Below are 27,590 nucleotides of genomic sequence, written 5' to 3'. Positions count from 1 at the left end.
TCAAGCTCCCAGTTGAGAAGAGATGAACACATTTGGAACCAAATTTTCCAAATGTTTAAATAGAAACAAGAAACAAATGTAATGTACATTTATACGAAAAACAGCAGGTGAGGTGATCATCTTTCTGAAACCAAAAAATGATATCCATACAAGTCATTCAGTGTTCTTCTTGAGCAGTTTCCGTTTTCCCAAGGTGCTCATATTGGTCACAATTTGCTCCAGCGTCCTTCAGGGCAGTAATCAACCGTGGCATAATTTTTGCTAATGCGAGTTTGAAACCCACCGAGCATGGCTGTTCTTTGCTTCTCTCGGTGGTGCAGGCATCATCTGTGAGCGTCCCAACCCCATTACCTTGCAAATAGGCCTCACAAGCTTTGAGAATGTATTTGCCACGCTTGGAGAAGTGGCTCTTTGCAAAGTCCTCGAAATGCTGCATCAATAGTACATTAAACAATCAGAAGATCAAAAGATTGTAAAAAAGGTATAGTTAAGCATCTTTATGCTACTAGCATAGTAAAGAGTTAGTTTTACTATATGGCAATGCAAATTCTTGCTGTGTCTGCTAGAAGAATCACGGATTGCAATGGGAACAATGGAATGAATGTCTGATTCAATATTTAGCATCCAAAATAAACTACATAAAGATATAGACATGTTGATCTAACATGCATGTATCTGGCTTATGATAAACAAAGGCTCAAGTTGGAAAGAGAAAATATCTGATAATAATATAAATGAAATAGCTCTCGAAGAGGGAAGAGCTGTGTTACCATTGGAGGTCGCCTCAGGATATACAACATGGATTTCAAGCTCAGCAGATATGTGTTCTCATTATATGGCAATGCATTCTTCTCCCCTTCAACAGTACCAACTTGCTTCTCATAGCCAGCTTCATTAAAATAAGGCTTTTCATTTAGAACCAAGCCCTGAAGTGAAACCAGGACTTGGAGAATACTGGATGATGATGGATCCCATACTTCATTCCCTCTGCCCGTCCAGGTATTCAAGAGACTTAAGCAGACCTTCCCATCCACATACAGGTTTGGATTTACGCGCAAACCTCCAGAATGATAGTACGCCGACTGCAGATTTGGTAACAAATGAAAGGAGCTCATTTACATATGTAAAAAATTACCAGCAGATATGATAAGAAAAATAAAGATGAAAATAAAAGATGGACAGTAAGGCAATGTAATTGTCAATTACCGGAGGAACTTGTGGAAACTCAGGTGGAAGGTGGAAGTCGAAGAAGAAAAGACCATCTTGGTATGGTGTTCCACTTGCTCCAATAATCACGGCTCTTATGAGGTCCATTCGATCCTCAAATACCCTAACATAAATATAATCTACAATTGCAGTAAAACTAACATCAGTCAGATCACAATATGGTTGTGTACAATCTTTTTATTAGCATTTGAATGAGGTTAAACCGGAGGAAGCATGGCAAACCTGGTAGATTTTTCTCAAGTATGTTCCATTCCTGCTGTACCTTTTTTACCCACTTTCTTCCACCAGTGCCCTGCTACAGCATTTATTAGCTATTTATAAGCAAGAAATCTAAATAACCAACAAAATATTAAAATGGTCAAAAAAAACTGTGGGTATAATCGGCTCTTGCAAGAAGGTCCTTCCAAAAAATGCAATAGGAGTGTTACTAATATATGGACATTTAACAACACCATAATATACATGTCATGTAATAAAATTTTACCTGCGCCATGTTTTCCAGGTAATGATGGTCTGGAGGGCACTGCTGAACATCAAAGTGTTTGAAGCCATCTGAATCTCCAGGCTTGTCAGCCATATCAACATCTACAGACTTCCCACCGGAAGCGTCATTTGTTGTTACAACGGTACTCTCAGATGTTGCCACATTGTTCTCCCCCTCAGCTTTATCAATATCATCACCAGATTCTGAAATCTCATTAGACTGGTGAGATTCAACTTCATCCATAGCATCTGAGTTTGATCCATCTAAATGCTTTTTACCTCGAGCAAAGAGTTCACTCGCGAGCCGGGTCACAAAGCCAAAAGCAACAGAAAGTGGACCAGTTGCAACAGAGCTTCCATCCTGCGAATTAAATGAACCGTTTTCCCTTTCAATGTTACTATCTGCTACATTTTGCGAATCATCCTGAAACAGAATGCAGCGATCAACAAATGAAACTAAAAGGTACTTCAGGAAAGGAATGGCTGGGCAAAACAACAATAGATGCAGACAGATAATACCTGTGCAGAATCATCAGGCAAATCCGTTTGATTGTCATCAACAGTCTCCCAGCTAGCACCATCACTGGCAGTTCCATCATCTAGTGAGGCACCATCATCTTCACGACCAACAACATATATTTCATGTGGACCAACCTGAAAAAACAACAGGAAATGAAGTTAGTTTTGGAACTAAATGCTATTTTCAGCATTAATAGATGTTAAGGAATTACCTTTGACACTGAACCATCGCCCCAAATGACTATAATATCACCGTCTTCAAAACCAATTATATTACCAGCCCATGAAAGGCTAGTAAATTCCAAACTGGATTCCTTCTGTGGAAACTGTTCCTCTGCATCAGCTACAGGGGTTGCCGATACTTCTGTAGAATTTACATTATCCAGTTCCATGGTGTTCTCCCTATTGGTTGATTCAACAGGCAGTGAAACAGATGGCAAGCGAACAACAACATCTCCATAGCAATAATCATAATCTGGATGGCCATCCAATTCATATGCACTTACAATTTCATTGCACTCGATTTCTCTGGGCTCCTCTGGGTGTAATGAAGGCTTAAACCATGATACAGATGCAGTTCGGTCCTTTGCATTAACACTTCTAACAAGACCCACACGTTTTGTTTCAGAAGAATCATCAACATCATTACCAACCTTGTCCACGACATACTGCTCCGGAAAGAATTCATGGTCATTTGGACTGTGGATCGGGATGAGCGATGTTGAGCTTGCTCCACATTCTTTTGTCCCATCTTGCCAGATCACATCAACCTTCGTGTATGTATTTGCAATAAGCAGAGCCCTTTCAAAGCTCTCGTCTCTTCTTCTTGTTCTTTTATCCTTTTTGACAAAAACTTTCCTAAGTTTTTTCCTGTAAGTTGCATTGTCCTGTGATCCCTCCTTTGGAACGGTTGATGCAATAGTGCCTGATTCTGATTGTTTGGCTAAGCATGTGTTATCTTCATAAACCATATTTGATCCATCAGCAGAAGAATCTCCATCCATCCTCCCAGGGTTTTCATCCATATCAGTCTTCTGCGTTAGTTCTGTCTTAACATCACTGGATTCAGGAATGTCATCAGAGTCTTTTATTTCTGAACTTTCGATCAAAGAATCATCAGTACACGATGATGTGTATTGGTTAGGAAGACACCAATCAGTTAATTGCCAATTTGCATATGAAAAACAAGATAAAAGAGTCAGATCCTTTGGGTTCTGCTCTTCAGGAGGAACAGATTCTTGATTCGTGGCAAAGTGTGCAGATGCAATCCAATAAACTATAACTGCAACTGTTTCCACCTTTGTGACAGTGCCTTCAAGACGACTTGCTTTCCATAGTCCATTGAGCCACCTGGATGTTTTGTAAACAGATGAATTCACTGCCTTGACACGCTGTCCAGGATAAAAGGGACAGCTTGCATTTGGATTCAGTGGCCCCAATGCTGGCCTTAGCCGCATAGGATCTGCCCTGGCTACTTTACAGACGGAGCCGTCATCAAATAACACATTAACATTATCCAACACCTCGTCGACTCGACCAAGCCATGGCCCAGAGACAACATAATCACCTACGTTAAATTCCCTGATGCGTCTCAAATCTTTAGAGGATACTCCCTTTATTATTTCTCCGTGAGGTCCTTGCAAATCAACCACAAGGCTGACATCAGCAACAAGTCCCATCTGACCAGTTGGATCTGTGGCAGAAGCCACTATATCTCCATGAAGGAAACTTCTGTCCATGACAACCACGCTGTCAATATCTTCCGTCTTCTCGACACCATCAATCCATAGAACCCTAACCTTGTTATCAGGCAATGAACTCTGACTATCAACATCAACTCCATTACTGACATTATCACCATCAGCACCACCATTTTCAGTCCTATGAGAATTTTTGTGTTCATGCTCCTCAGTATCAGTATCATCATCAGTGATGCTACCTTCAGAATCATATTCTCCTGCTACCTCCAAAACCAACCCACGGGTGTCCTCTTTTGACTTCAAGCTGACAACATCTTCTCTATAAATAAATATATCTGCTACTTCTTCAGGCTCACCAGCATCTGTAGACATCTCATTATCCTGGTTCTTCTCAGCTATATTTGCTGAGCCATTTGGTAGATTTTCCATGTTTGAACTAAGCTATGCAGGTAGATTCCCAGCAATCGTGAAGCCCTATATTTAACTGAAACACAAAGAATATGTTCCAGATTAGAAACAGAAGGCCTTAAAAATAATCATAAAGCATAACGTTAACAGTCTAGACAACAAAATTAATAACAATCATTAAAGCCCAGAAAAGAATGCATATCTAATTCATTTCCAAGAAAGACTATGTTTTCATTATCATAGATGGCAAGTATCTCCAATTGTGCATACTTCTTCTGTATACTCTCTGCAATCTTCACATACCTTCATATACAGGATTCCAATACATACAAAGGGGGAAAAATGGGATTCAGTTATAAAGTGAAATATTACATTAATTGCATTCGATAATCCTAATCATCAGAGAGAAAAAGACATACTGAAATATATAAAACCGGAACAAGTTTGGCTACATGCGTAATTAATAGCTTATTTGCCCACATGCTATACTCTCTGGAAATCTTTTATTCGCCTCGCCGTTACTTATGGCTCTAAACATGTAGCTGTTTACTTGATGCAGATCGAGAAGGAAGCACTAATAACTGACACATCTAACTTCGCTGCTGATAAAGTACGGTACCAAGATTAATCCACTTCAACTTCAAACACAAGGTGACTCATCATAATGAACTGATATAGCACTACATTTCAGCTCACATGTACATTGATCATACAGCATAGCAATATTTGCCGCTTAACAGCTGTGTTGTCATGATTAATGAGCACCACTAAAACCTAAATGATCCAGTGTAATATAGAAAAGGAGATAGATACTGCACGCTTCAGCAAGATTAGATATAAGAGCGATTGTTTTTAAGATTAAAGGTCAATTCACCCATGATTATAGTCAGCAACCTAACAAAAGGAAATTGTATCAAGATTTCTGCTAAGCTAATATTACCTATTTATTACTACTATTCAATACTAATTCCTAAGGAAACAAGTCGTCAAAAATCACAAAGCCTTTGACCTCCTAGACGCGATTGCTCTCTAATAAGCACCACAAAAACGGCCAAAACTAAAAAAACAAAACTCTGCAGGCAACGGAATCAAGAGCTAGCAGCGCAGCAGAAGCAAACCACCCTTGTACGGAACATCAACCTAGCTTAGAGAATCCACAGAGCACCCATCCAATCAGCCCCCAGAACCAATCGGCGGCGCCACCGATCCCATTAACCAATCCAACCTCGATTGATTGCTACAGGCACCGCGACCGAATCAAACAAGGGTACGGAATAATAACAAACAATAATAACAATAAAAACAAACTCGAACGCATCTACCTGCAGCGGAACCACCAGCGCGCAGAGATCGGGGGGCGGCGCCGCCGCAACGAGCCCCGAGGAACGGGGCGGCGGAGATAATCGGAGCCGATAGGGAGGGGAGGGGAGGAGGAGGAGGGTTGAGGGAAGGGGGAGCGTGCTGACCTCGGGCGATCGGGGGGCGGGGTCGATCGGGGGGCGGCGGGATCGCGCGGGGAGGAGGAGGGAGGCGGCGGCGGCGGCGGCGCGCGTGCCCTAGGTGAGAGGAGGGGAGAGAAAGAGAGAGAGAGGAGTAGCCGAGCCGAGCCGAACCGTGGTGGTGGAGGCGATGCGAAGTGAGGCGAGAGAAGAGAGAGAGAGAGACCACCAAAAGAGGAGGGACTAGAGAGAGAGAGAAGGCAAAAGAAGGCACGGTTACGCAGTACACGAAACGGTGGCAGGCCGGATTCCGGTAGAATTTGGGCTCGGTCGGTCGGAGCTACATGGGCTTTTCAACCTTCCGAAACTGATTCGTCATCTTATTATATGGAACAAGTTCACTTAAGCTATCTCAACTTTAACGTCGAGTTCGAATTACATCATAAAATCACAATACCATATATAACATGTCCCTTAACTTGCATATTCAGTACAAATACAACTCTAAGATGGTATTGTAAGCTGTTTTAGCTCACGTGGCACCAAAGATAAAAAAAATAGAACGTAATAAACATGTGACCCCCACATGTTAGTGAAACCACAGCTTTCTTCTTCCTTTTTCCCCTCTTCCATCTCTTTTCACGACTTACGACCAACGCTAAAAGTGTTTACAATATATTGTCTTGAGACTATATTTGTATCGGTTTTATAAATTGAGGAGCATGTTATATTTGATATTACGGTTTGAGGATGTAATTCGAACTCAATATCAAGTTGAGGAACAAGTGAATGTATTCCTCGTCCTATTGTTGTCGCGAATTATTTAATCAATGATGGTAAATAAATTTAATATAAATAATTTGGAACGAGTAGTTACAACAGTATAGTATAAATATCTTTTTAAGAAAACATATATTTAAAGGCATAAAGTAAATAATTTAGAGTAATAACGTGGTGAAGTAGCTTTTTAGACCGTGTTATTTAGTGTGTGTTGGAAACTAACCCTTCACACATGTAAAACGGAGCAATGGATTAGCGTGTGATTAATTAAACATAAGCTATTTTTTAAAAAAAAAATAATATAATTTTCTAAAGCAACTTTCTTATATATATATGAGATAATCCCTTATATGCCACTGAAAATTGGTATGATCCCTTATATGCCATTGGTCTAAATTTACGCACCCTCTCATGCCACTACCATCAATTGACCGTGTGTTGACCGTTAACTCTCAAGTAAAAAAGACATATTTGCCCTCTCTGAGTTGTTAGGCATGCCCTATACTCAGAAGGGTAAATACGTCTTTTTTCCTTGAGACTTAACAGTCAACACACAGTCAACTGACGGGAGTGGCATGAGAGGGTGTGTAAATTTGGATCAATGGCATATAAGGGAAGAGCCAATTTTCAATGGCACATAAGGGATCAGACCAATTTTCAGTGGCATATAAGGGATTCTCTCTATATATATACACCGTTTATCATTTTGGAAAGTGTGCTCATGGAAAAAACGAGGAGTAAAAGTTGGGAACTCTCGCTTAAGAACACAGACTTAGGCTATATTCAGCACTCTCCTTTCCTAACTTACGCTCTCGTTTTCCTCGTGCACATTTTCTAAACTGTTGAATGGTGTGTTTTTTGAAAAAAAAAGGAAAGTTGTTTTAAAAATCATATTAATATATGTTTCAAGTTTTTTTAATCTAATACTGATTAATCAAGTATTAATAAGTCGCTCTCTTTTATACACGCACAAACATGACAGAAGTCCAAAAGCCTCCACTGATTTTAGGCCCTCTTTGTTTAGGCTTAAGCTTATTGGCCTAGACTTTTAAGTCAGTTTATTGGCTTATATGATTTATAAGCCGGTGGATTTAATGTCCTAAGTTTAGTAGTTGAGTCATACATCTACCTCACATAAGTCAAAAAAGTTTCTCCAACCTAGCTTTTGGCTTAATAGTGTTAGAGTGGCTTATGGCTTCAAAAAAGCCAAACGGAAAAGCTGTTTGTTTGTTTAGGCTTAAACTTTTCGACTTATAAGTTGGCTTATAAGCCTAAACAAAGAGGGCCTTAGTAATGATTACTTTGGTCCTCCAAAAAATGAGATTTCATACTGGTTTACATGTCATTCACATGATGGTTATAACTAGTACTTCCTCTGTTTCATATTATAAGACTTTTTAGCATTGTCCACATTCATATAAATGCAAATGCTAGAAAGTCTTATAACACGAAATAGAGGGAGTATCATTCTCGTGGATTGGCAAAATAATCAAAAGGCGATCCTAACTGTGAGACTTTTCTATAAGCTTTGACATTAATTTAAATAGGTATGAGTAAGTATTAAGCAGATTTTTTAAAAAATATTCCAAAACTCTCTTTTCTTAAGTTGCCACACCAAGAAAACTAAAAATTTAAGCATTCATCTGTAGAGTTCATGCATAACAGGTTTTCTGTTCAATTGATTGTTGCTGCTGAGACATTTTGTAGCTCATGAAGGGCGTTATGTAAATTTAGTTCTACTATGCACCAGCTAAAGACTACACCCTCCGTATGTAGTAGTAATTCATATTACAAGGTTCTTTAACTTTTGTTTAAATCAACCTTATTTAAGTTCAACCAAGTTTATAGAAAAAATTAATAATATTTTTAATACAAAATAACCATATTATCAAAATATATTCAATGTTACATTCAATCAAACTTGTAAATATTGTTAAATTTTTCTATAAATTTGATCAAACTCAAAATTTACTTAAAAAAATCAAAATGACTTATAATATAAAACGGATTTATAATATAAAACAGAGATGGTAGTAACTAAAATTAGCCTGCAATTGCTCTTGCAATATCGTCATGAACTCCTCGATTATAACAACTCTGCTGTATTGGAGTCAAGTTCAGATATATCAGAACGCCTACTTTGCTATGCCAGAGACATGCCCCTTCCTTCAAGCGCACTACATCAGAACATATTCAGGTTAGCCAGCAATTATCCCAGATCATATGTTCTTTCCTTTACCCTCTCATCAATGGGGAGAATTGTATGCCCTGCAAATATTATGCTGATGCAAATTTCTACATCCACTCCAAGGAAGAACAAAAAAAGCATGGTAGTATTCTACTTCATCAGCTGGACCTATACCTTGCTTCAAAGGATGGTAAGGAACAAATGGAGAATTACATGTAAAAGGCAGCAGAGGAAAGCATTATGCAGCTGATCGGTCAAAATTACAAACAGATACAGCCATGTGCAGGTTACAAACGGAGGAAGGAAAAAAAAAGACAGCATCCCTGAATTCTCAGTTCCTAACAAAATCAGACGCAGGGATAAAATAACAACAATCAACAAGTTCTTCCAGAAATGCAACAAAAATAAAATGCAACTCAAGGCCAACTGCGTCGCAACATAGGAAAACAATCGCAGACACCCTAAGGGACAAGTGCAAACAATGTTTATTTCAATCAAGTGACGAAGACACGCCCAACAGGCAACATCAGGGAGAACATCTATTGTGGCACCAGCTTCCAAACTCGGATGCATGCATCCTCCCCAGCAGTCACCAGACTATCATTATCGACAAAGGTTAAACCATGGACTCCACCAAGATGAGCTCCTTTTACGGTGATGCGGCTGGATGCTGGCTTGTCTATTTCATATACAATTGCACAGGTGTCCAATGAGCCTGTGGCAACCAGGCGATTGTCAGGTGACCAAGCCAGGCAGTTTATCCGAGCTGAGTGGAACAACATGTTCTTCAGCTTGATCTGTTGAAGAAAACAATAGTGTTAGTACAATCCTTTTCTTCCCCAAAAAGAAGACAAAATAACAAATCCATAAATTACATAGAAACCAAGTTTCAGGTAACTATACAAGTTGCTTGTAAAGCAGTAGGGCAATGTGGGGCTGAAATGTAATATAAGTGCACATGCAATTGCAAATCATACAAGGGGAACACAAGCTTCCACCTCTCCTTGGATATGGACCAACATATTTTCAGTAATACTTTTAAGGAAAATATTTTCTGTAATGACTTTCAACAAACTATACATGACTGGCAACAATAAGTTATTTTCATAATTTTCATTTTCTATTTCACAAAAGTAAAGAATAAATGTAATAATAAGGTGACAAATCAAGATAGTCAGTAACCAAGAGTGAGATTCATAATATCAGTCAATGTACATGCCATTGCCAATGGACAGTGTCATAGATCCATGGCCTTCATTGAAAGTAAAACTGAGGAAAACAAACAGTAAAACAAATGCTACCGTCGTGATTTTCAGGTTAAGAAAATGTACTACAGTGCATAGTGAAAAGATGACCTAAAAACAAGAAAAGGACAGTCTATAATCCCTTAACAACTAGAAAAGACTGAAGTGGAACTGGCAATACCTCTCTCGTTGCCCGATCCCACACAACGGCTTCCCTGTTGGCATCAGCAGAAGCAAACATGGAAACATCGGGCGAATAATGTATGCAAGTAATAGCACCCCGGTGCTTCTCAATTAATGCTTCTTCTGTAACTGTATCCCCATTGATGGAATAGATACGCAGTTTCCCATCTTGTGCACCAACGATGGCTTCAGTGCCATCAGGAGAAACAGCAGATGAAGTGATAGTATAATTAACTTTGGTTGTAGAAATGACCGTTGACTTGTGCAGCAATACTATCCCAGAATCTGTTGTGACCAGTGCAAATTCAGGTTTTTGAATTGCAAGGTTCAAAGCATTTGGCTGACCTCCTACATCAACTGATTCAGCATCTCCACACTGATCTCCATTAAGAGGAATTCTGAAAACCTGCTTTCAAAAAGAAAATAATAAGTTGCTCATCACTAAACTCCATTGTTCAATCAAGAATAGAGAAATACACTTAAAATTTCAAACTCAGAAGTTGATGTTGGCATTAATAAAATAACACTATATTTTGGTCATCTTGGGACTCGAGAATCAATTTCTGTGCACTGTGGGAGGTACATCACATTGTATCATGGCAAGTATATGCATCTGTATGAAAGTGTTCCTGAAGTTTGATCCAAATTGGAGACTGCAGACTTTTTAAGCTGCTACTGTTTTGGTGCATTATAGAAATACAGTTATACAGATCTCATACAAACTACTCACATTTCCCACCTAGCAATTTCCAAATTATTTAAGTTAAAATTGTAAGGATAGACACTGTGAATATTCAATATTGAGATTTGTATAGATTAGTACAGGACCGACAATAACAACCATGCCAATTTCCCATAACAAGTTGACTATGCACACATGGTCACACAATTAGCCACCTATCATAGTGGTAAGAAGTTTAAGAAAAAAGTACTAAAATACAAAGAAGTGTTTCTTTAATAAACCTACGATTTAAGCATTCACAAAAAATGATCACAACATTGTAACCTTTATATACCATGAAGAAAAAGGTTCCAAAGAATAAAAAAAATACATATTCTATTACTCTAACAGACGTTTTGAGGAACACTGGGTATTTATACTAATCATTGTCTATCTCACCTTGTTATCATATCCAGAGGTGACGAGTTCCTCTTCTGCTGCAGTAAAGCATTTAATCTGGGTGTTGTTCTTTCGCATCAATCTGCCACCATATCCAACACCCTTTATCCATCTCATGATAACGCCATCGTAACTTGTGGACAGTATAGTTTTGGGGTTACTTTGTGGGAAAAAGGCCAAAGAACTAACAGTCTTCAAATGTCCTGCAAAGGTTACTGGCTCTTTGTCTGGATTACTTGCAGAGAACACATTAAATGTCCCACCAAGAGAGACTGTCACAAGATAATCATTCTGCCAGAGGCAACCCACAAGCATGTCATCTACTCCACCTGTACCAGGACAAGCCAAAGTTCTGTTCAATTTCCCACTAGCGTCTTCTAGTATGTCCCAGACTTTGGCAGTTTTATCAGCAGAAACTGTCAGAACCTAGAGCCATGGGCGAATGAAGAAACTACAGTTAGAAATGAATTACAGAATGCAAAACATATGAAGTTACTTGGAACAAGAAGGTAAACAGAAAATATACATCAATAAGACCATAAAAGGCTGATGTGTCATGATAGCTAAAGTATGCAGTATGCACAGACTAAAATTGAATTCCAATTTCTATTAGAAAAAATGCACATCCTAGATAAATAAGTCATGCAACTGACAGGTAGATCATTCTCAGATCTAGGCAGAAAGCTTATACTTTGCAGACAATCCAACAATCATATAGGTACATTATCTATAATTAACATTTAACAAAGTTATATTCTATGAAGTACATTTTCTGAATCTGCACTTCTGTTCTTTACTGCCGCCTACTGAAGGAACTTCATACCTAGAGTCCTTGACCAAGATCAATTTCAATATACCAGAAATTCAAGACTTTCAGAATTGATAGTTCAATAATTAACAATATGGAATAACTAATGTGAAATTACTTGTTTGCTGTCAGGACTCCAGCTAACAGCATATATACTCCCTGTGTGACTGCCTTCGCTGGAAAGTTCTCCAATCTTGTCTCCAGTTTTGCCATCATATATCAAACCCTTCTTATCTGAACTCACGCTGATAAACTTACTCCCATCAGGAGCATATCGGATACAGTTAACAAAGTTTGAGTGATCCCTGAAATTTGAAGGAATCGGGTAAACATAAAATATATGTAAAGAAGGGCCAGAAAGAAGAAACAAACTTACCATATAGAACATAAATGACAACAAATGAAAACTAAAAGGGGTATCACGAAATATGTAGATCTGCAACATATCTTAGTGGTACACTGAAACAAGCCACTTAAGCTTTTCTTTAAGTGCTAAACATTATCCTTCAGAATTTAGATAACACAAGTTTGATAAAGATAAGATTGGAACAAACAAAGTAAATTGTAAGGGCAATAGGTTACACTAATATTTTTTTTATGCAGATGTCATCTTTGTTAAAACAAAATATATACCAAGGAAAATGGAAGTTTCGTGTATGCACATGTAATGCATGTAGTACCAGAAGAAATATCAAGTGATCTGGTCCTTATGCCATGAACAACCCAACAAATATTAGGAAACAAACAACCTTAGAAGCAGTGTACTACAAGTTTTAAGTAGGCATGAAAATGACAGACTAAGACTGGCAGTATTATTTGATTATTTGCAACCTTATGGAATGCTTGAATTTAAATGGTGGTCCTTCATAGTAGTTTGCCAGAAAATCTTCACCACATGTCACAATGCGGAACGGCCGGGTTGGCTTAAAGTCACAGCTCAGAACTCTCTTTGAGTGCCCGTCAAACTCACCAACAGTGCTGCCAGAGTCCCACCTACAAGATTCAAAGGGCTGAACATGAGTTTATATACCAGAATTGAGAACACATGTAATGTAAGAAATAAATGATGGAATAAACTTCTAAATGAACCCCACTGATTACATGATTGCAGGGCCGGTATATCCATCTGGTGCCAACAAAAATCATTATGATCATCAATTACAACTTGATAAATAATGAACATTTCACTTGTAAACTTATAATCCAACGCCAATGGCAAGTGGTCCTAATAATCTACATCCACCACCCAAATAGAAGGGGTGAGCCGTGAGGAGGTCAGGAGGCCTATCCTATAATCCCCATTGGCCATTGCGAAGCACCCCAAAAATTACCTTAGGCTACAAATCTTCGAATCACTTTCTATTGCAAGATCGCGATAACAATTTCTACGCCCTCCATCTCCTAACGACAGACGATCCAGAATATAGAAAAGGTGGCAACCCTTCGCATCCCCCGAACCCCCAAATCCTTTCCCGTGAGATCGAGATGTAAAGAGAAGAGATCGAGGGGGGCGCGTTGTTGTGCTTACACGAAAGCGCGGACGAAGGACTTCCCCTTGCCGTCCCCGGACACGACGATGCGGAGGCCATCGGGGGACCAGCGGAGGTCGTCGACGCGGCCGGAGAGGGGGCGGAACTCGGCCTTGAGGGCGCGGTCGCCGTAGCGCCCCCAGACGCGGACGCAGCCGGAGGCGTCGGCGGAGGCGACCCACTCGCCGTTGGGGGAGAAGCGGGCGACGGTGGTCGGGTAGGCGTGGTCCGGGTAGGCCCAGCAGTCGAGCGGCGCGTCGAGGCGGCGGATGATGACGCTGCGGCCCGTGCAGTAGGCGATCGTCTCCGTCTTGGGGTCCCCCGCGAGGAGGATCCCGCGGCCGCGCTCCGTCGCCGGCGAGCACGCGTACGTCTCCTGCAGCTGCGCCATTTTTGCCCTCTCCTCTTCCTCCTCCTCCGCTTGATCTGGGGTGGGGTCGCGAGTGGTGGAGGAGGTGGTGGTTAATAACTGGTTAATACGGTTACGGCACGGTAGTGTTTTCTGCGTACAGATGGTGGGTGCGTCTGACGTGTGGGGCCGGAGGAGATGTGGGGCCTAATGTCAGTCTGATGCCTCCGAGGAAACAGGGCCGTGTTTAAAATGACAGCTGTACCGTGGGTGGTGTCACACCTTTTGCAAAAGCTAGATGGAGAATGTTGGCAGTTTTATTTTCGTCGCATAGATACGTGGATCATGGTGAACAGTGTGATGAAATATGGATTGTTTTGTTACAAAATTTGAACACTTATCTTTCCAATTGGTTTATTAGGTTTTGTTTCTCGTTCTCATCACTAAGAGTAAGAGATGTAAAAGTACAAGGAATAGTAAGAGATGTCCAAGCAAGCCCATAGTTTCCTGTTCTCAAAAAAAAAACATAGTTTCCTTTCCTCTGATCATCTCCATTTATAGGCATCATATACTGACCAAACCACACTCCGAAATCCAAAAATTGCTTTCCTGTTATGAGAAACATCATGTTGATTAGGCAGCTTGACCTGACCTCTGTAACATAATTAGGCCTTGGTTGGAAGCCCATTATAAAGCCCAAAACCAGTGTAAAAATACTGGGCCATATTTTCCTGAGTTATAATAACCTTGTAGGCTCTAAAATTTCTCTTGGATGGGCCGGCTTTCGGATTGAGCCCATTCCACTGGGAGGAAAAATATAGTGTACTACTAGTACTCTTTTCTCCACCGTCACCCCTCCCCTCCGCACTCCGCCGCGGGCCGGCGCCGTCGACCGCGTCCTCTGCTCCGCTCCGCCGTGCCGCCTCCCTCCCCAGGCGTCGCCGAGCTCTGCTCCGTCGTGTCAGCTTCTTCCTCCTCCACCCTCTCCAAGTCTCCACGCTCCAACCGCCGTGGGCGCCACTCCCCCCATGGCTCGCCGCCTCCTCGCGCGCCACTTCCTCCCGCATCTCCGCCTCGGCCTCCCCGCGCGGTGCCTCGGGGACCCGTCCTCTTCCCCGTCGGCTCTGGCCATCGCCCGCTGCCGCAACGTCGCCGGTCCTTCTACCCCTCCAATTTGGGCCCTCGGAGGTAAGGTTTCCTCGAATTCAATCCCGAGCTTGCTAATTTTTTTTCCTGGGTGGGTTGCGTAGTGGTGTGCCAGGTCTTGTTGTATAGTCGCATCTGTTGAGGTTGTGAAGAAATGCTATGCAGCTTGAAGTCTGAAACCTCATTACTATGTTTCTGTCTGATAACTCAGAATTTGGCTTTTTTTTTTGAGGTAGACAAATTATAATACCCCCTCCGTCCTAAAAAAAAACCAACCTACACACGGATGTGACATTACATAGTACAATGAATTATGTTGCACATAATCATCAAATAATCAGGTGCTCTGCTATTTTTGTTTTCAGTACCACCTGCGGTAGTGCATGTTTAGTTCCTAAACACATTTTCCATCTGTTGTATGCCAAACCTTTTTATGGTCATCCAAAACTGATTCATGGGACTAACCCAGTTAGGAAGACATACGTGTGGACGATAAACCAAAAGCTGTCTAAAAGTAAGCACGATGTGTAAAGATACGCTTACTTAAAGCCAGATACCCCCTGAAGGCATAGGATTTTTTATTTTTTGAAACTATATGATAAAATAGCGGGTGCAATTTATTGGTAACAATGTGTCTCTTTCCGTGTATGAATCAGTAGAGAAAAGACATCTTGCTACTGTTTTAGTTCTCATTCACATTCCGCAATTCCAGTGGCTGTATCTCTTCACTTCTTTGATGAACAACATACCTTAAGAGACGGTCAAGTGATCTAATAAAATGATAATTAAAACGGTGATCGAGGCAACTAAATTTTATGATACTGTGATAAGCCTAAAGAGTGTATTTCTTCATACCAATGAATGAGGTCATCCTAAGGATTCATCTTTTCCAGGAACGCGATTCTTTGCTGATGATCGCTCGCGCTATGACCTGTTTGGTAAAAGAAGGCCAGGTGATGAAGAGTTTAGGAAAGCTTGGCAAGAGAATGTAGATGAGGAGGACTGCCTGTGGACTGGTAGCGAGGATGAGGATGAGGAAGAGAATGATACAAAAATGGAGAGAGAAATTAAAAAAGTGAAGAAACAAGCCAAGGAAAATGCAAATCTAATTGATGCTGATGACAGTGACGAATTAAGAAGTATATGCTCTGAGAGTGATGAAGACGATATGGCTCTCTGGAGTGGCAGTGAAGATGATGATGATGATGACATTCCTACTGATGCACACCCCAATGAGCGCAGTGATTCTTATATAGACAAGGTGTTTGAATTTGATGAAGCACCTAAATATCGCACAATCTCAGAGTTGTTGAAAGCTGAGAAGGAGCCGCCAGAGCTTTCTCCTGGAAAGCAAGCAAGAAAACTTGCTGTAGAAAATGCTCTGAAGAAGTTGAAGAAAGGGCCTGATGGACGCTACATTAATGTGTTTGATGTTGTCACTGATATAGATATCCTTATTGGTGCATTTGAGAACATTGTCTCAGGACCAGAATATGCAGAGCTACGGGAGGGTGGACCAAAGAAGCTTAATATACAGTTCTTTAAGGATATACAAGCACGCATGAGGGACCCGAATTTCAAATTTTCTCCAGAGTTAAAGCTAAAGCCAAAGAGTAAGCTAGTGCCTAGGAAAAAGTGGCAGAAAGCACAAGCAAGGAAGAGGAAAAATGAAAAACGTTGAGTCCAGATCACATCATAATGTATTTCTCTGCCTCATCAAATAGTATATGTTAGTTTATCTGTAGTGCTATTTCACAATCAATATCTTTTTTGTGATGACACAAGTGCTTATGAAAAGTATTTGTCTTATAATTCCATATCTGTTCCGGTCACAACATAATAGGGTTCTGAATTATGTAGTATATCCTAATTCACCAAGCAGAGAGTCTGATGCTGATTGTTTAAACTGCAATTGTGGGCATCAAGTTTCTAGTACATGCGGCATTTGGTGTCGTTTGATGTTTGTTGTACCTTGGAGCCTTGGTGGAAACTACCTACTCAGGTTATTTCTCTTTTGTGAAGGGAAATAATCATTTGCCTTTACTAGACATATGAGTCGGATCAGCTAACAATGCCAGATTCACTGTCATTAGGTGAGTCCTTACAATTCAGATTGAGTTCCTGCTCTTTTATCCACATAATCACTGCATAGAATATACATATGTTTACTTGCACTGTTTAAAACAGAAGTTGTGAAGAGCTGCATTGTTTTTCTTAGGCTTTTCTAATTGACTGAATGAACATGTGCAGGTGCCTATGAATGAGAAGATGTACATTGAATTTAGGCTGCCTTGAACTTACTGTTTTCTTGTGCAATACACCCATGCATTTAAAAGATCATACTTATCGTGAGGCCTGTGCCTGAACAATCTGTTTTTGCTTATAGAAGTATGATATAAGGTAGCACTCCAGCTTTGTAAAGGGTATATGGGTGATTATTGCTAATACTAACCTTCTGGTGAAGGCTGTTGCCATAGCCATACCACTACACCATGTCTGATAGGCTGGACAGATTCAGCCTGCATGTTAAAAAGTTGAATTTGTCGCAGAGCGGTCCAAGGTTCTCTACCTGGCCTGCATATTGTGCTAGCTGGATCATGTTGCCATACTAACCGTGCACATAAACAAGCTGGCGAAAGGTTGTATATTTGCATCAAAATATTTTGCCGACAAGTCTGAGAACGTACTTTCTTAATGTACATGGCTGGTGAAATCGACAACAGTAGATGCTTGAAATTACATCTCTGCAATATAGTATTTGATGTTGATGAATATGGAATCGTGGAAGAATGATGTGTAAATAGTTTAACCTGGTTATGTTTACCTCTGCTTTTCAGGAAGAGCAAAGGAAAGGAAGCTTCCTTTGGCATCATGCAGATAAGTGTGCCTCTGTCCTTCTTGTAGTTATTCTTTATTTTATCCACACTTCTCGCCTCTATTATAGCTCCATCCATATTAAACAGCAGCTAAACAGTATTATAAGATTCGCCGTGCCAAGTTTCTTATCTGGAAGCACGGTTACGAATCAATATTTAAGTCCTTTGAATCTGTTGTTACTTCTGAAATGCTATTCGTACTTTAGTAGGGCCTGAAAAGCATCTTATTGAAGTTTCTTGCGTCGGTGTTGTGGTAGGTTGGCTCCACAACCTATTGATCCTTTATCTAAAGCTTACTGACTTTATTTTATAACATATAACACTAAAGATTCATCTAGATTTTTGGGTGAGAAAAGACGCCTTGCTTTAAACTAAGGCAGTCTATTTAAATTATTCTCTTACTACGTGATTTCTTCAGGATGACTGTCCTGGACTATTTTATTAGGGTGATTACTGTTTCAGTTATGAGTTTAGCATCTTTTATGCCATGGTGCCTAATGAAAAGGTCTGGTCATGAAGCTTTTGGTTTTGTTTCCTAGAGGTAATTTTGCTGAGCTTTCATGGAATTCCATTTCGTTTGTTTATGCGCCTTAGCCATTTCACAAGGTTGCTGCATGGTGCCCCTGACTTTCCAAATTCAAAACTTTCGAAAATATGTAACTCAACAGCGATGACACACATGGCATATGACCATGTATCAGAGCCCTGAAACGTAGCACTATCATGTCTGTCCGGGTGAATGTTGCATCCCAGAAAGAAATCACATCACCTCTCCCAATGGCATTTTGCTTGCTTGTTCATTTTGCAGGGGCCAAGTTTCTTGGTAGTTGCAAGCACGAATTCACTGTGCTTCGCACCTGCGGGTCAAAAGACATGCCCCCATGGTGCTCCTGTGCAGGCCTTGCTGTCTCAAAGCTTACTCTTTCCTGAACATTTTTTTTCCCTTTTCATGCTTCTCTCACTGGCCTTTCCTGTCATCATAATCCCTTGTACTAAAAGCAAGTAACAAGCTATTCTAATGATATACCAAAGCTGCCTGCTAAAGGCTAAAGATGATCTTTTGTGTTTATAGTTTACTGTGTTTGGCTTTCCATGCCCTCAGCTGAGTCCCAGCTTTTGTCCACTGATTCCTGTGTTCTGGTCCCTCCTACTCACTGCCTCACTGATGTACGTGGGTCTCACATGGCTGTTGGGAATCCTGCCCTCTCTCCCACACACGGTGTACATACTGCATACAATAGAAAGAGAGGTGTTGACTGAAATGGAGAAAGGGCTCTATCTCAACTTCACTAGCATGGTGTACGATGGTAGTGTCTATATCATCTTTTTTCTGTTGGGGAAAATCATCTTTCCCACAAAGTGATTTGTGCTGGGTACCAATAAGGCAAGGAGTTGGTGTCTTTTGTTACATCTATGAAGGAAAGAAAAACGGGCTGGTGATCTAGGTTTGGCTTGTTTGCTGGGTGGTGCATAAGGTTTTGTCCTCTTACCATTTCGATTTGGGACCATCAATTTGGTGAAATGAAGATGTGGGTTTGGAATTAATTCTTTTGTCCCTGTGTGGGTTCAATGTGCTTACGACTTGTTATGATTTGTATTTATTTTCGTAGAAATTAGCTGCATACATGCATAACTATGGTTTTTATCCTTGTGTTAATTCATTTCATTCCTTGTCCTGCAGGTTGCTTTGCACGTTATGTATTTACCATCAAGATATCCATCTGGGTCTTGCCTTGAGTTGACCGTCACTACTGTATCCTGTAGGTGTGCGTGCTGCACGCCCCCTGTGAGTGTTTACAATATTGTAACACTTCATCCATTCCACACTTCCACCCATCCATGGAAGATTAAACAAACAAATTGCATGCCAGTTTCTCTTCCCGAGAGGCCTATGCATACATTCTTTATAAAGTGAAACTGACTACTGCGTGTTATTACAAAAGTATTTGCCTTTGTAGTTCCTAGCTCTTACAGTTAGCTAACTGTTTGCTTGTGCGGATAAACTGCATACCTAAAGTTTTCTTAAATATAGTTAATAACAAACACTGACAAAAGTGGTTAATTCGATGGTTTGCACCATGCTCACCTCACTCATCTCATGGTACCCTGTATAAATGAACTTGATAAACCTCTAATAATTTGCTTTATGTCACCGGTCCATTTCCTTTTTCAATATACATCTTTTTTGGCCTATTTGGTGGGTGCATTATGATTTCTGTACTACAAGTCTGGCAAAAGCGGTAAAAAGGACAGACGGGAAATCAGAATTTATTTTGGTTAGGGACCAGGACCAATGAGTTCATGAAGGGAGCAACAGCCATTATGGTGTGCATTCATTTTCAACTACCTTTACCAGCATACACTTTCATCATGAAATTCAATCATAGTTGGCATCTATGGTTTTTAGCAGGCTCACTATTTGCTTTAATCTCCAATGGAATTTTCACCCTTGCAGGTTCGCATTTCGCAATGGATCGTGGGTAAGCTTCTCATTTCGGTTCTGAAATCGTCTCTCGACTGATATATTCTCCTGCAGTTTTCACCAAGAACGCTACCCTGGAAAATTGGGAAACCTGAAATAAGAGTCATAACTTTTACAGACAAGTCATATGTACTTAATTAACCGGTAAACTATTTGTTTTCTGTTCACATGGGCATGCTCATTAGCTCCACTTCTATGCATGATCATGTTTTGGGTGGTGTGCGACAATTCTGCCAGCAATTCTATACATTATACATCATCCCCAATGCAGTTACTGACTGCTAACAGTGGATTATTCACTGTTTAATCCGATGCCATGAGCATCATTGGAGGCATAGAAGTCCACCACAAACACCAATATACAAAGTATAAGAAGCCAGGCAGGGGCAAAGCACTAGGCGGTAAAACTATTACATTACACTTTTGATCATCCTCTGAAGTGCTACTACTTTCAAACACGACATCTAAGTCAACATGCATGATTCATTCTTGATACAGGAGAAACCAATAAAAGCAGAAAAACAATGAAGAAAGAGAAGAAGAAAAAAACAGTAGGATTGCATAACCATTCCCATGCTTCATCACCAACCTCTACATTGTAACACTGTAACAGCATCCCTACTACATGACAACACAACCCTTGGTATTCTCATCGCTGAACATGGTCTCCACATCGCCATTGCTGGCGGGATGATAACCGGCGGCGCCAGGGTGGTAGTAGTAGCTGTAAGGGTTGTAGTAGGCGGTGTAAGGGCTAATCTGAGGAGACCGGTGGTACATCATCTGTGGCTGCTGTTGTGGCTGATGCATCATCATCATGTTGTTGTTTAGACCCCTCAGGTTGTTCATCATCGCTGCCGTGGCTGCTGGGTGATGATGGTAACCCTGCATGCTTGCCATGAGATTGTTGCTCTGCTGTTGTTGCTGGAGGTGCTGTTGTTGAAGCCCTCCATAGCCGGCAGAAGCATAGGACGGGTGGTTGAAGCTGGTGTAGCCCTGAAAACCAGGAGTGGCACCGGCTGTTCCGAGGCCATGGTTGAGGCCCATCATTCCATTGATGGCGCCAGTGTTCTTCTGGGCACCATTGGCCATCTTGGCATTGGCTGCTGCCATGTTGATCACATTGGGATTCTTCTGGTTCTGGTGGTGGTTGTTCTGATGGTGATTTCCACCTCCAGCACCGCCACCGCCGCCACCACCTTTCTTGCCATTGACGTTGTTGTGGTGGTTGTTGACGGTGGCAGTGTTGGCATTCTTGTTCTTGACATTGGCCGCCGCTGCAGCTGCAGCTTGCTGCCTGAGGAAACCAAGCTGGCTCATCTTGTCTCCAAGAAAGCGGAGATCGTCCTCATAGTCATCATCAAACTCATCGTCTTCGTCATCATACAAGTCATCATCCTCTGAATCAAGCTCAGGGAGCTGGTTCTTGCTGTGCTGGTTCTTGAAGGCCTTGAGGCCCTGGATGAGGCCTCCAACACCTCCTTGCTTGCCCTGGTCCTTGAGGATGTTGTTGTTCTTGTTGCCATCCTTGCTTGGGTTGGCACCTTGCTTCTGCTGCTGCTGTCCATGCTGCTGCTGCTGCCCTTGCTGCTGCTGCTGCTTCTGCTGGTTGTTGCTGCCCTTGTGGCCCTGGTTGCTGCCACCCTTCTGCTGTGACCACAGCTCTGCATGCTTACCTCCTCTGGTGAGCTTCCTAATCAATGTATCGGAGTCCACATTGCCAGTCACTGTGACCTTATGGTTGTCTACATCTAAGGCCACCGAGTACACGCCTGCAACAAGATGCAGATAGTTCACAACCTGCTCGTGAGCTACGATAATTACCCAAGTACTGGTCAGCCATTGCGCATCACAAGATGTGGTGGGGGTGGAGGTGATCTTCTTCTTTGTCAGACATTTCTAAGCTCTCTACCAGAATTACCTCTACTACTACATGCATGGTAAATTTGGCCTATTTACTTGTAGGAGTTTCTGAACAAGTTTGGTCTGAACATTTGCACGGGCACATCAAAAGCAGAGATTTCTACTAGTTTTTCTAATGCATTTAACAAAACGCAGGGGCGCTTTTTGAAGGTGCGTGCAAATGGATAAAGCTTTAAGCCGCTTAGCAGAAGATATTTTCATTAAAGTGGATGCGTCAAGAAAAGGAGAACTAAAACAAGTAGGAGTACCAGCTAAACACCACTGTAGCGACACTTGTTCTGGAAGCAAAGAAATGGAAGGCCGTAACTTCGATAAAGCTGCGTGAGTTCGAGAAAGAAATGGTAAGTACCTTCAATCTTCTGAAGCAGCTTCTTCACCTTGTGCTTACAGCCATCACAGTGTATGTTCACCCTCAGTACATGGGTCTGCAAGCAAACAAAAGCCCCAAGAACAGTTGAGTCCTCAACTCAAGCACCCTCCACAAAGCATATAGAGGCAAGACAAACGGAGAGAGAAAGAGAGAGATACCTGGATCTTGACCAGCTTGAAATCCTCATCTTTGGTCATTCTGCAGAGCACTGTTTGCAAGTTGCAGGGAAGAGAATGGGAGAAGAGAGGAGAGGAGATGGAGAAGAAGAGTGGGAGGAGAGGAGCAATGGCCAGTGGCTAGTAGTGGAGTGGTAGGGAAGTGATGGTGGTTCTTGTACCGTTGCAAGTGAAGCCACTACTTCCCTGCATTTAAGAAAGGGTTCTTTCTATCTGCTCTCTTCTTCTTCTACTACTACTAGCTCCTCCTCTTTTCTACTACTACAATTCTACCTCCTCTCTTCTATAATCTCACTGACCCTCCCACATGGGTGAGGGTCTTCTCTTCCTGACCCCACCACCTCCATCAGTGTAGTAATTTTTTTTTTTTGCATGGTTACATACAGAGCACCCTCTCTCTTCTCTCTCTCGGTTAGAATAGTGTGGGTAAAACATCACTTTTGTAGTCTCTCCAGAACATTGTCTAAAGAGACTGGGGAAGGCCTGTTGGGAGCTTTGAAGTTTGGACTTGGCAGTACTAAAAAATATTACTACTCCCTCTCTCCGAGAATATAACAATCTATAATCGGATTAGACGTATAATAATATTATGTATTTGGACATATGCATGTCTAAATTCGTAGTACTATAATATGTCTCATCCAGTACTAAATTGCTATATTCTAGAATGGAGGAAGTAGTATCAATGGAGGAAGTAGTATCATGAAAGAGGATTTTATCAGTTTCCCTGTCATTACTTATCAGTTCTTGGAGCATAACTTAGAAGGTGCTGACTAGCTGGAATTTTAAACCTACTTTGGAAAGCAGAAGTTTCGTGTAATTTTTATGGAAATTTTAATTAATATTTATATATTATTATTTTTTATAAAATTCATGTGTTTTAAAGGAGCATGTAGGGTTCATAAGAAGATGGTTACAACTATGATTCTTTGGAGTGGCATTTATTTACTTGCTTGCTGGGTTTTTAGAAATCTAATTGGTCAGATCTGCTTAATAAGCCACTTAGCTCTTCTTTTTAATGCAAACTTATTCTCTCTTTGGCTGTGGATGTAAGGTAATACCTTAAAAGTTGTTTACTTTAGTTCAATAGAGATGTCAAATTTCTAGTTAGCATACAGCCATACTTTAAGGCAAGCCATTGTTTGTTGAACATAGAGAGCACAAGGTCACATGGGAAACTGGAAGTGATTATAAATTCCAAAACTTTTTATGTAAAAACACCTTTACTTTTCCTTTCTGGCAATTAACAAACACTTGAACTGATGAAAGTACATTCTTTTAGCAGAAGTGTTGCCACCCTGTTCCTTTCCTAAAACTGCCAAGCTTATCATATCACCAAAGATAATCTATCAAACAGTAGCAGCATAGTTCACACAAATGGAACACTAACATGGGCCCACATGTCGGTCTTGCAACGGCACCAACACACCTTGGGGCCTCATCACTGCGTGTGCAGTGAGCTGTGCATGCACACACAGATACACTACACAGAGGAGACACACACAGGCAGAGAAAGAAGGAGAGAGCAGGTGAGTGAGTGATGGAGACGTTTATTACTGAAGACTGATGAGCATAGGACGAGCAGCAGCAGCCAGCAAAGCAAGGAAGGCGATGGTGGAGGGAGGGACGAAGGAATTGAAAGCTAGCCGAGTTGATGAAAAAGCAAACAGCGACATGACGACCGATGGCTCTTCCTATCCTTCACTGCAATACTGCATTGTGTTTTGTGAGTTTTATAGTCTCCAGTACTATGCTGCTGTAGATTTTGCTTCACGTTATGCAGGATGCAGCTGGGGCTATGTCGTATGGAAGGCAGTGGATGGAGTTGCAGCAATAGCATCAGAAAATCAGGAATTTAGGATTGCTACTGGGAGTACGAGTCGTCAACTACTGATCGTCCGGAGTGCAGTCGAACAGGTATTTGTTGGACTTTGGAGTTTGCACTTGAATTACAGAGATTTGATGCTGCCACATATATTGCTCCATTGATGATTCGTTGTAAATGTTTTCGATGTTCTAAACATACACAATTTCCACTGTACTGAACTAGAGTAACTACATTGATGACATATCACATATCTGTTGTCTTCTGGAAACGTAATACTACCAAGATTTTTCAGAGGATATATGGGAGCATGGAACAGAGATCCATCTGTTTTGACACCAAGAACCAGCTCTTCATCAGTATGAAGGGTTTCATTTCTTCTTTTTTCTCATTTGTTGTGGTCCATGGCAGCATCTCATCGATAAGCATTGGATGACAAGTGCATCATTACACAGTGCTTGCTTAGAAATGTTTCATCTTTTCACACCAATGCATGTATGATGTACCACATCAGAAGTCACAAAATCAGTTGCTTCTACTCCTAGTGGCTGCAAGATTTCAAGAAAGTACACGTATTGGGCTACACTGTTCCAGTACTGGAGCACACACACAACACAGTATCACTGCAGATGATCCAAAACTCTTTTACTGTCTGCCACTAATTAAATTGCCATGTATCTACCTTAAATCACCTCCCCTGCTGTACTGTGCAGCTCTGCACCTGCACTGCATTGCTCCCTCCAACGGGTAAAAAGGGCGCAGGCAATAGGTGGGCCCCACGGTGGCAGTGTCTCCAATGACAGTTAGCTATTGCTGAGTGTCCTTTGCAACAGTATTATGATGGTGTTACTCCAGCTTACTCCTTGTGTCCTTGCCTGAGGGCGGTGAAAGCTGATCAATGGAGGTAAAAAAAAAAGTGAGTGAAATGAAGTGAAGAAAGGCTGTGGAGAATGTAGGCCCCTTGACAACACCCAACAGTGCCTGAGTTTTTGCTGGATTTCAGGGCTTGGTTTTGGCTTCTCTCTGTTGGCTGTAGCTGAAACATTTTCTCCTTCTCACACACATGCATCGTCTGCACATCAAAGATTGCTACTCCTAGGTGTTTTTGGATCATCTGCCATGGGCTATATATCTGCACATGCTTGATTATTTTTCCAGACTTGCTTCCTTGTCTAATTGGACACAAACGGACGTTCCGGATAAGATTGGAACAAGCTGCAATAATTCCATATACTTCACCTATGGCTTCGTTCTACACGTCTGTTTCTGATCGGACGGTCAAGAATGCCTCTGAAGGTCTGAACCAAGCACCTTGGAAACCATTGTAAGTACGTTTCTGGCCCAAGACATTTAGTTTCACTTCACAGAGTACGTTAAGCATGAATTGATTTGGTTATTTACCTTGTGAATTTCATCCCAGGCTTTTGATGTTATAGGGGTTTTCCTTATGAATTTTGCGTATAACTCCCATGAAATGAAATGTCACCGGTTGGGATCCGAAATTTTCATGCGTTTCATCCGATGCCAACAAGATCTCTGTGCATTGCACATTTGTATGCTACTGTATCCCAACGATTTGAAAGAGTGCAGAGTTGGAGTGCACAAACACATTGGATAGGAAGCAAGAAACCGAGTGGTTAATGGGTCCTATCGCGAAAAGACAAAGCAGCGGAAGTAGCTGGGCATAAATTCAACAATTCATTTTTCGTCGTCCATTTGGATTTTGGGCAGTCCTGTCCATGCTGTTCCAGTCGATGGGATTGATTGCTGAGTTTCTAGATCGTGTGTTAGATGTTTCCAATCGATGTGATGGAGTATCTTATGTTTGGGACACCGAAATTTTCACTTGAAGCATCATGATGTCTCTCTGTCGGAGCATGGTAGGTTCTCACTTCCTCTCCGTGTAGGAGTATCTGCTGAAGAAATTGGACTCAAGTGTAGTTTGGTTCTTGTTCTGTTGTTTGCAATGAATTTCAGGTGATGTCGCACATGTAATATTTGCTATTGACATTAACGAGGATGCCTTAGCTTGTTAGCAAGACAAGATATTCATCATTAAAATACGGATTAACCTGATCCCAAATGAACTCTGCTCACGCCCTAGCTAGTCTTTTTCATGCGTACGCATTTTCTGCACTCTGAAGTACACATAATTCATACTCGTCGTACTTCTCATCTTTTAACAACAGATTGGCGATCTAGCATGAATATATGCATGCTTGGAACCAGAAAATTCAGGATTAGTAGCATGGCAGGAGAGGACAACATCAGAAATCTGTGAATATCTGGTCTTGTTGAGCGGTCATTCAGGGAGGGAACGGCACGTCCGTATACACCGTAAGCATGGAGGACAGATCATCAGGATACGCCATATTATACGTATATACGACAACATAATGTACGTACTCGCATCCAAATACTGTGTGCAATGCAATAGGTAGCCGATCTTGTCTTGCAGCCATAGGTGATATAGGTGTGTGTGTGCAACCCTACCTGTCCTTGTGCCTGGAGGTAACAGTAGCAGATAGCAGCTACTACTACTGCATGTAGATTGTAGAGTATAGCAGATAGCTTTGCTGGTGCTTGATTACTGTTTCTTTCTACCCTTTCGGTGGCACTGGTTGGCCGGTTGCTTTGATGATGCAGTCACATCAGGAGGAGCACAAGCTAGCTTGGCTCACGCCATTGCTAGCTGCAGCCCCATGGCGATACACAATTGGGGTTATGTTCAGTTCATGGCAGAGAACCACTGTAGTCTGTAGCTTGGTGAGTTGAGACTACAGTGACTGCGACGTACGGCGAGGCTGCAGCGAGG

At 41.4% G+C, this 27,590-nt stretch overlaps 4 protein-coding genes and 1 long non-coding RNA gene across 11 annotated transcripts; 2 read left to right on the top strand and 3 right to left on the bottom strand.

Annotated features, from left to right (window-relative positions):
• Positions 1-17: 17 nt before the first annotated feature.
• LOC127778112 (probable ubiquitin-conjugating enzyme E2 23) lies at positions 18-5,983 on the bottom strand. 5 transcript variants are annotated; one of them, XM_052304793.1, is made up of 9 exons: positions 5,804-5,983; positions 2,442-4,413; positions 2,230-2,364; positions 1,990-2,134; positions 1,712-1,914; positions 1,450-1,522; positions 1,207-1,346; positions 771-1,082; positions 18-430 (listed from the first exon to the last, which is right to left on the bottom strand). In XM_052304793.1, exons 2-9 carry the CDS (start codon positions 4,356-4,358, stop codon positions 158-160), a joined length of 3,198 nt encoding a protein of 1,065 aa, XP_052160753.1. In that variant the 5' UTR covers positions 4,359-4,413; positions 5,804-5,983; the 3' UTR covers positions 18-157. The 5 variants fall into 5 exon arrangements, with proteins under 5 accessions (XP_052160753.1, XP_052160759.1, XP_052160730.1 ...); XM_052304799.1 differs by having other exon boundaries at positions 1,450-1,519; positions 5,804-5,982; XM_052304770.1 differs by having other exon boundaries at positions 1,712-2,134.
• Positions 5,984-8,960: 2,977 nt separating this feature from the next.
• Positions 8,961-14,082, bottom strand: LOC127752849 (actin-interacting protein 1-2-like). Its single transcript, XM_052278286.1, has 6 exons — positions 13,628-14,082; positions 12,931-13,092; positions 12,218-12,404; positions 11,292-11,717; positions 10,170-10,577; positions 8,961-9,541 (listed from the first exon to the last, which is right to left on the bottom strand). Exons 1-6 carry the CDS (start codon positions 14,017-14,019, stop codon positions 9,284-9,286), a joined length of 1,833 nt encoding a protein of 610 aa, XP_052134246.1. The 5' UTR covers positions 14,020-14,082; the 3' UTR covers positions 8,961-9,283.
• Positions 14,083-14,838: 756 nt separating this feature from the next.
• On the top strand, positions 14,839-16,935 carry LOC127774342 (uncharacterized). The gene is made up of 2 exons (XM_052300571.1): positions 14,839-15,165; positions 16,017-16,935. Exons 1-2 carry the CDS (start codon positions 15,006-15,008, stop codon positions 16,802-16,804), a joined length of 948 nt encoding a protein of 315 aa, XP_052156531.1. The 5' UTR covers positions 14,839-15,005; the 3' UTR covers positions 16,805-16,935.
• Positions 16,936-20,850: 3,915 nt separating this feature from the next.
• LOC127774331 (heavy metal-associated isoprenylated plant protein 37) lies at positions 20,851-23,144 on the bottom strand. Its single transcript, XM_052300559.1, has 3 exons — positions 22,933-23,144; positions 22,754-22,829; positions 20,851-22,253 (listed from the first exon to the last, which is right to left on the bottom strand). The coding sequence occupies exons 1-3, from the start codon at positions 22,969-22,971 to the stop codon at positions 21,103-21,105; spliced, it is 1,266 nt and encodes a 421-aa protein (XP_052156519.1). The 5' UTR covers positions 22,972-23,144; the 3' UTR covers positions 20,851-21,102.
• LOC127774351 (uncharacterized) lies at positions 22,249-26,850 on the top strand. 3 transcript variants are annotated; one of them, XR_008017722.1, is made up of 4 exons: positions 22,249-22,745; positions 24,734-24,867; positions 25,489-26,099; positions 26,196-26,850. It is a non-coding gene; the product is annotated as an uncharacterized LOC127774351 (long non-coding RNA). The 3 variants fall into 3 exon arrangements; XR_008017723.1 differs by lacking the exon at positions 22,249-22,745 and having other exon boundaries at positions 23,328-24,867; positions 26,212-26,850; XR_008017717.1 differs by lacking the exon at positions 22,249-22,745 and having other exon boundaries at positions 23,328-24,867.
• The last annotated feature ends 740 nt before the right edge of the window (positions 26,851-27,590 follow it).

The sequence above is a fragment of the Oryza glaberrima genome, chromosome 1 (assembly GCF_000147395.1).
Source record: "Oryza glaberrima chromosome 1, OglaRS2, whole genome shotgun sequence".
Lineage (NCBI taxonomy): Eukaryota > Viridiplantae > Streptophyta > Magnoliopsida > Poales > Poaceae > Oryza > Oryza glaberrima.
Note: the sequence above shows the minus strand (reverse complement) of the source record. Positions and strands in the feature narration are given on the sequence as shown.

Bases quoted from the DNA above. Each gene is read 5' to 3' on its own strand.
- LOC127778112 (XM_052304770.1), bottom strand. From the start codon at position 4,358: ATGGAAAATCTACCAAATGGCTCAGCAAATATAGCTGAGAAGAACCAG. The intron at 1,523-1,711 runs GTAAAATTTTAT...TAAATGCTGTAG, and splicing joins ACCTGGAAAACATGGCGCAG to CAGGGCACTGGTGGAAGAAA. The intron at 1,347-1,449 runs GTTTGCCATGCT...CTGCAATTGTAG, and splicing joins ACTTGAGAAAAATCTACCAG to ATTATATTTATGTTAGGGTA.
- LOC127752849 (XM_052278286.1), bottom strand. From the start codon at position 14,019: ATGGCGCAGCTGCAGGAGACGTACGCGTGCTCGCCGGCGACGGAGCGC. The intron at 13,093-13,627 runs GTAAGCACAACA...TGAATCTTGTAG, and splicing joins TCCTTCGTCCGCGCTTTCGT to GTGGGACTCTGGCAGCACTG. The intron at 11,718-12,217 runs GTAATTTCACAT...CCATGGCTCTAG, and splicing joins GGAGTCCTGACAGCAAACAA to GTTCTGACAGTTTCTGCTGA.
- LOC127774342 (XM_052300571.1), top strand. From the start codon at position 15,006: ATGGCTCGCCGCCTCCTCGCGCGCCACTTCCTCCCGCATCTCCGCCTC. The intron at 15,166-16,016 runs GTAAGGTTTCCT...CATCTTTTCCAG, and splicing joins TCCAATTTGGGCCCTCGGAG to GAACGCGATTCTTTGCTGAT.
- LOC127774331 (XM_052300559.1), bottom strand. From the start codon at position 22,971: ATGACCAAAGATGAGGATTTCAAGCTGGTCAAGATCCAG. The intron at 22,830-22,932 runs GTATCTCTCTCT...GTTTGCTTGCAG, and splicing joins TCAAGCTGGTCAAGATCCAG to ACCCATGTACTGAGGGTGAA. The intron at 22,254-22,753 runs GTACTTACCATT...ATCTTGTTGCAG, and splicing joins GCTGCTTCAGAAGATTGAAG to GCGTGTACTCGGTGGCCTTA.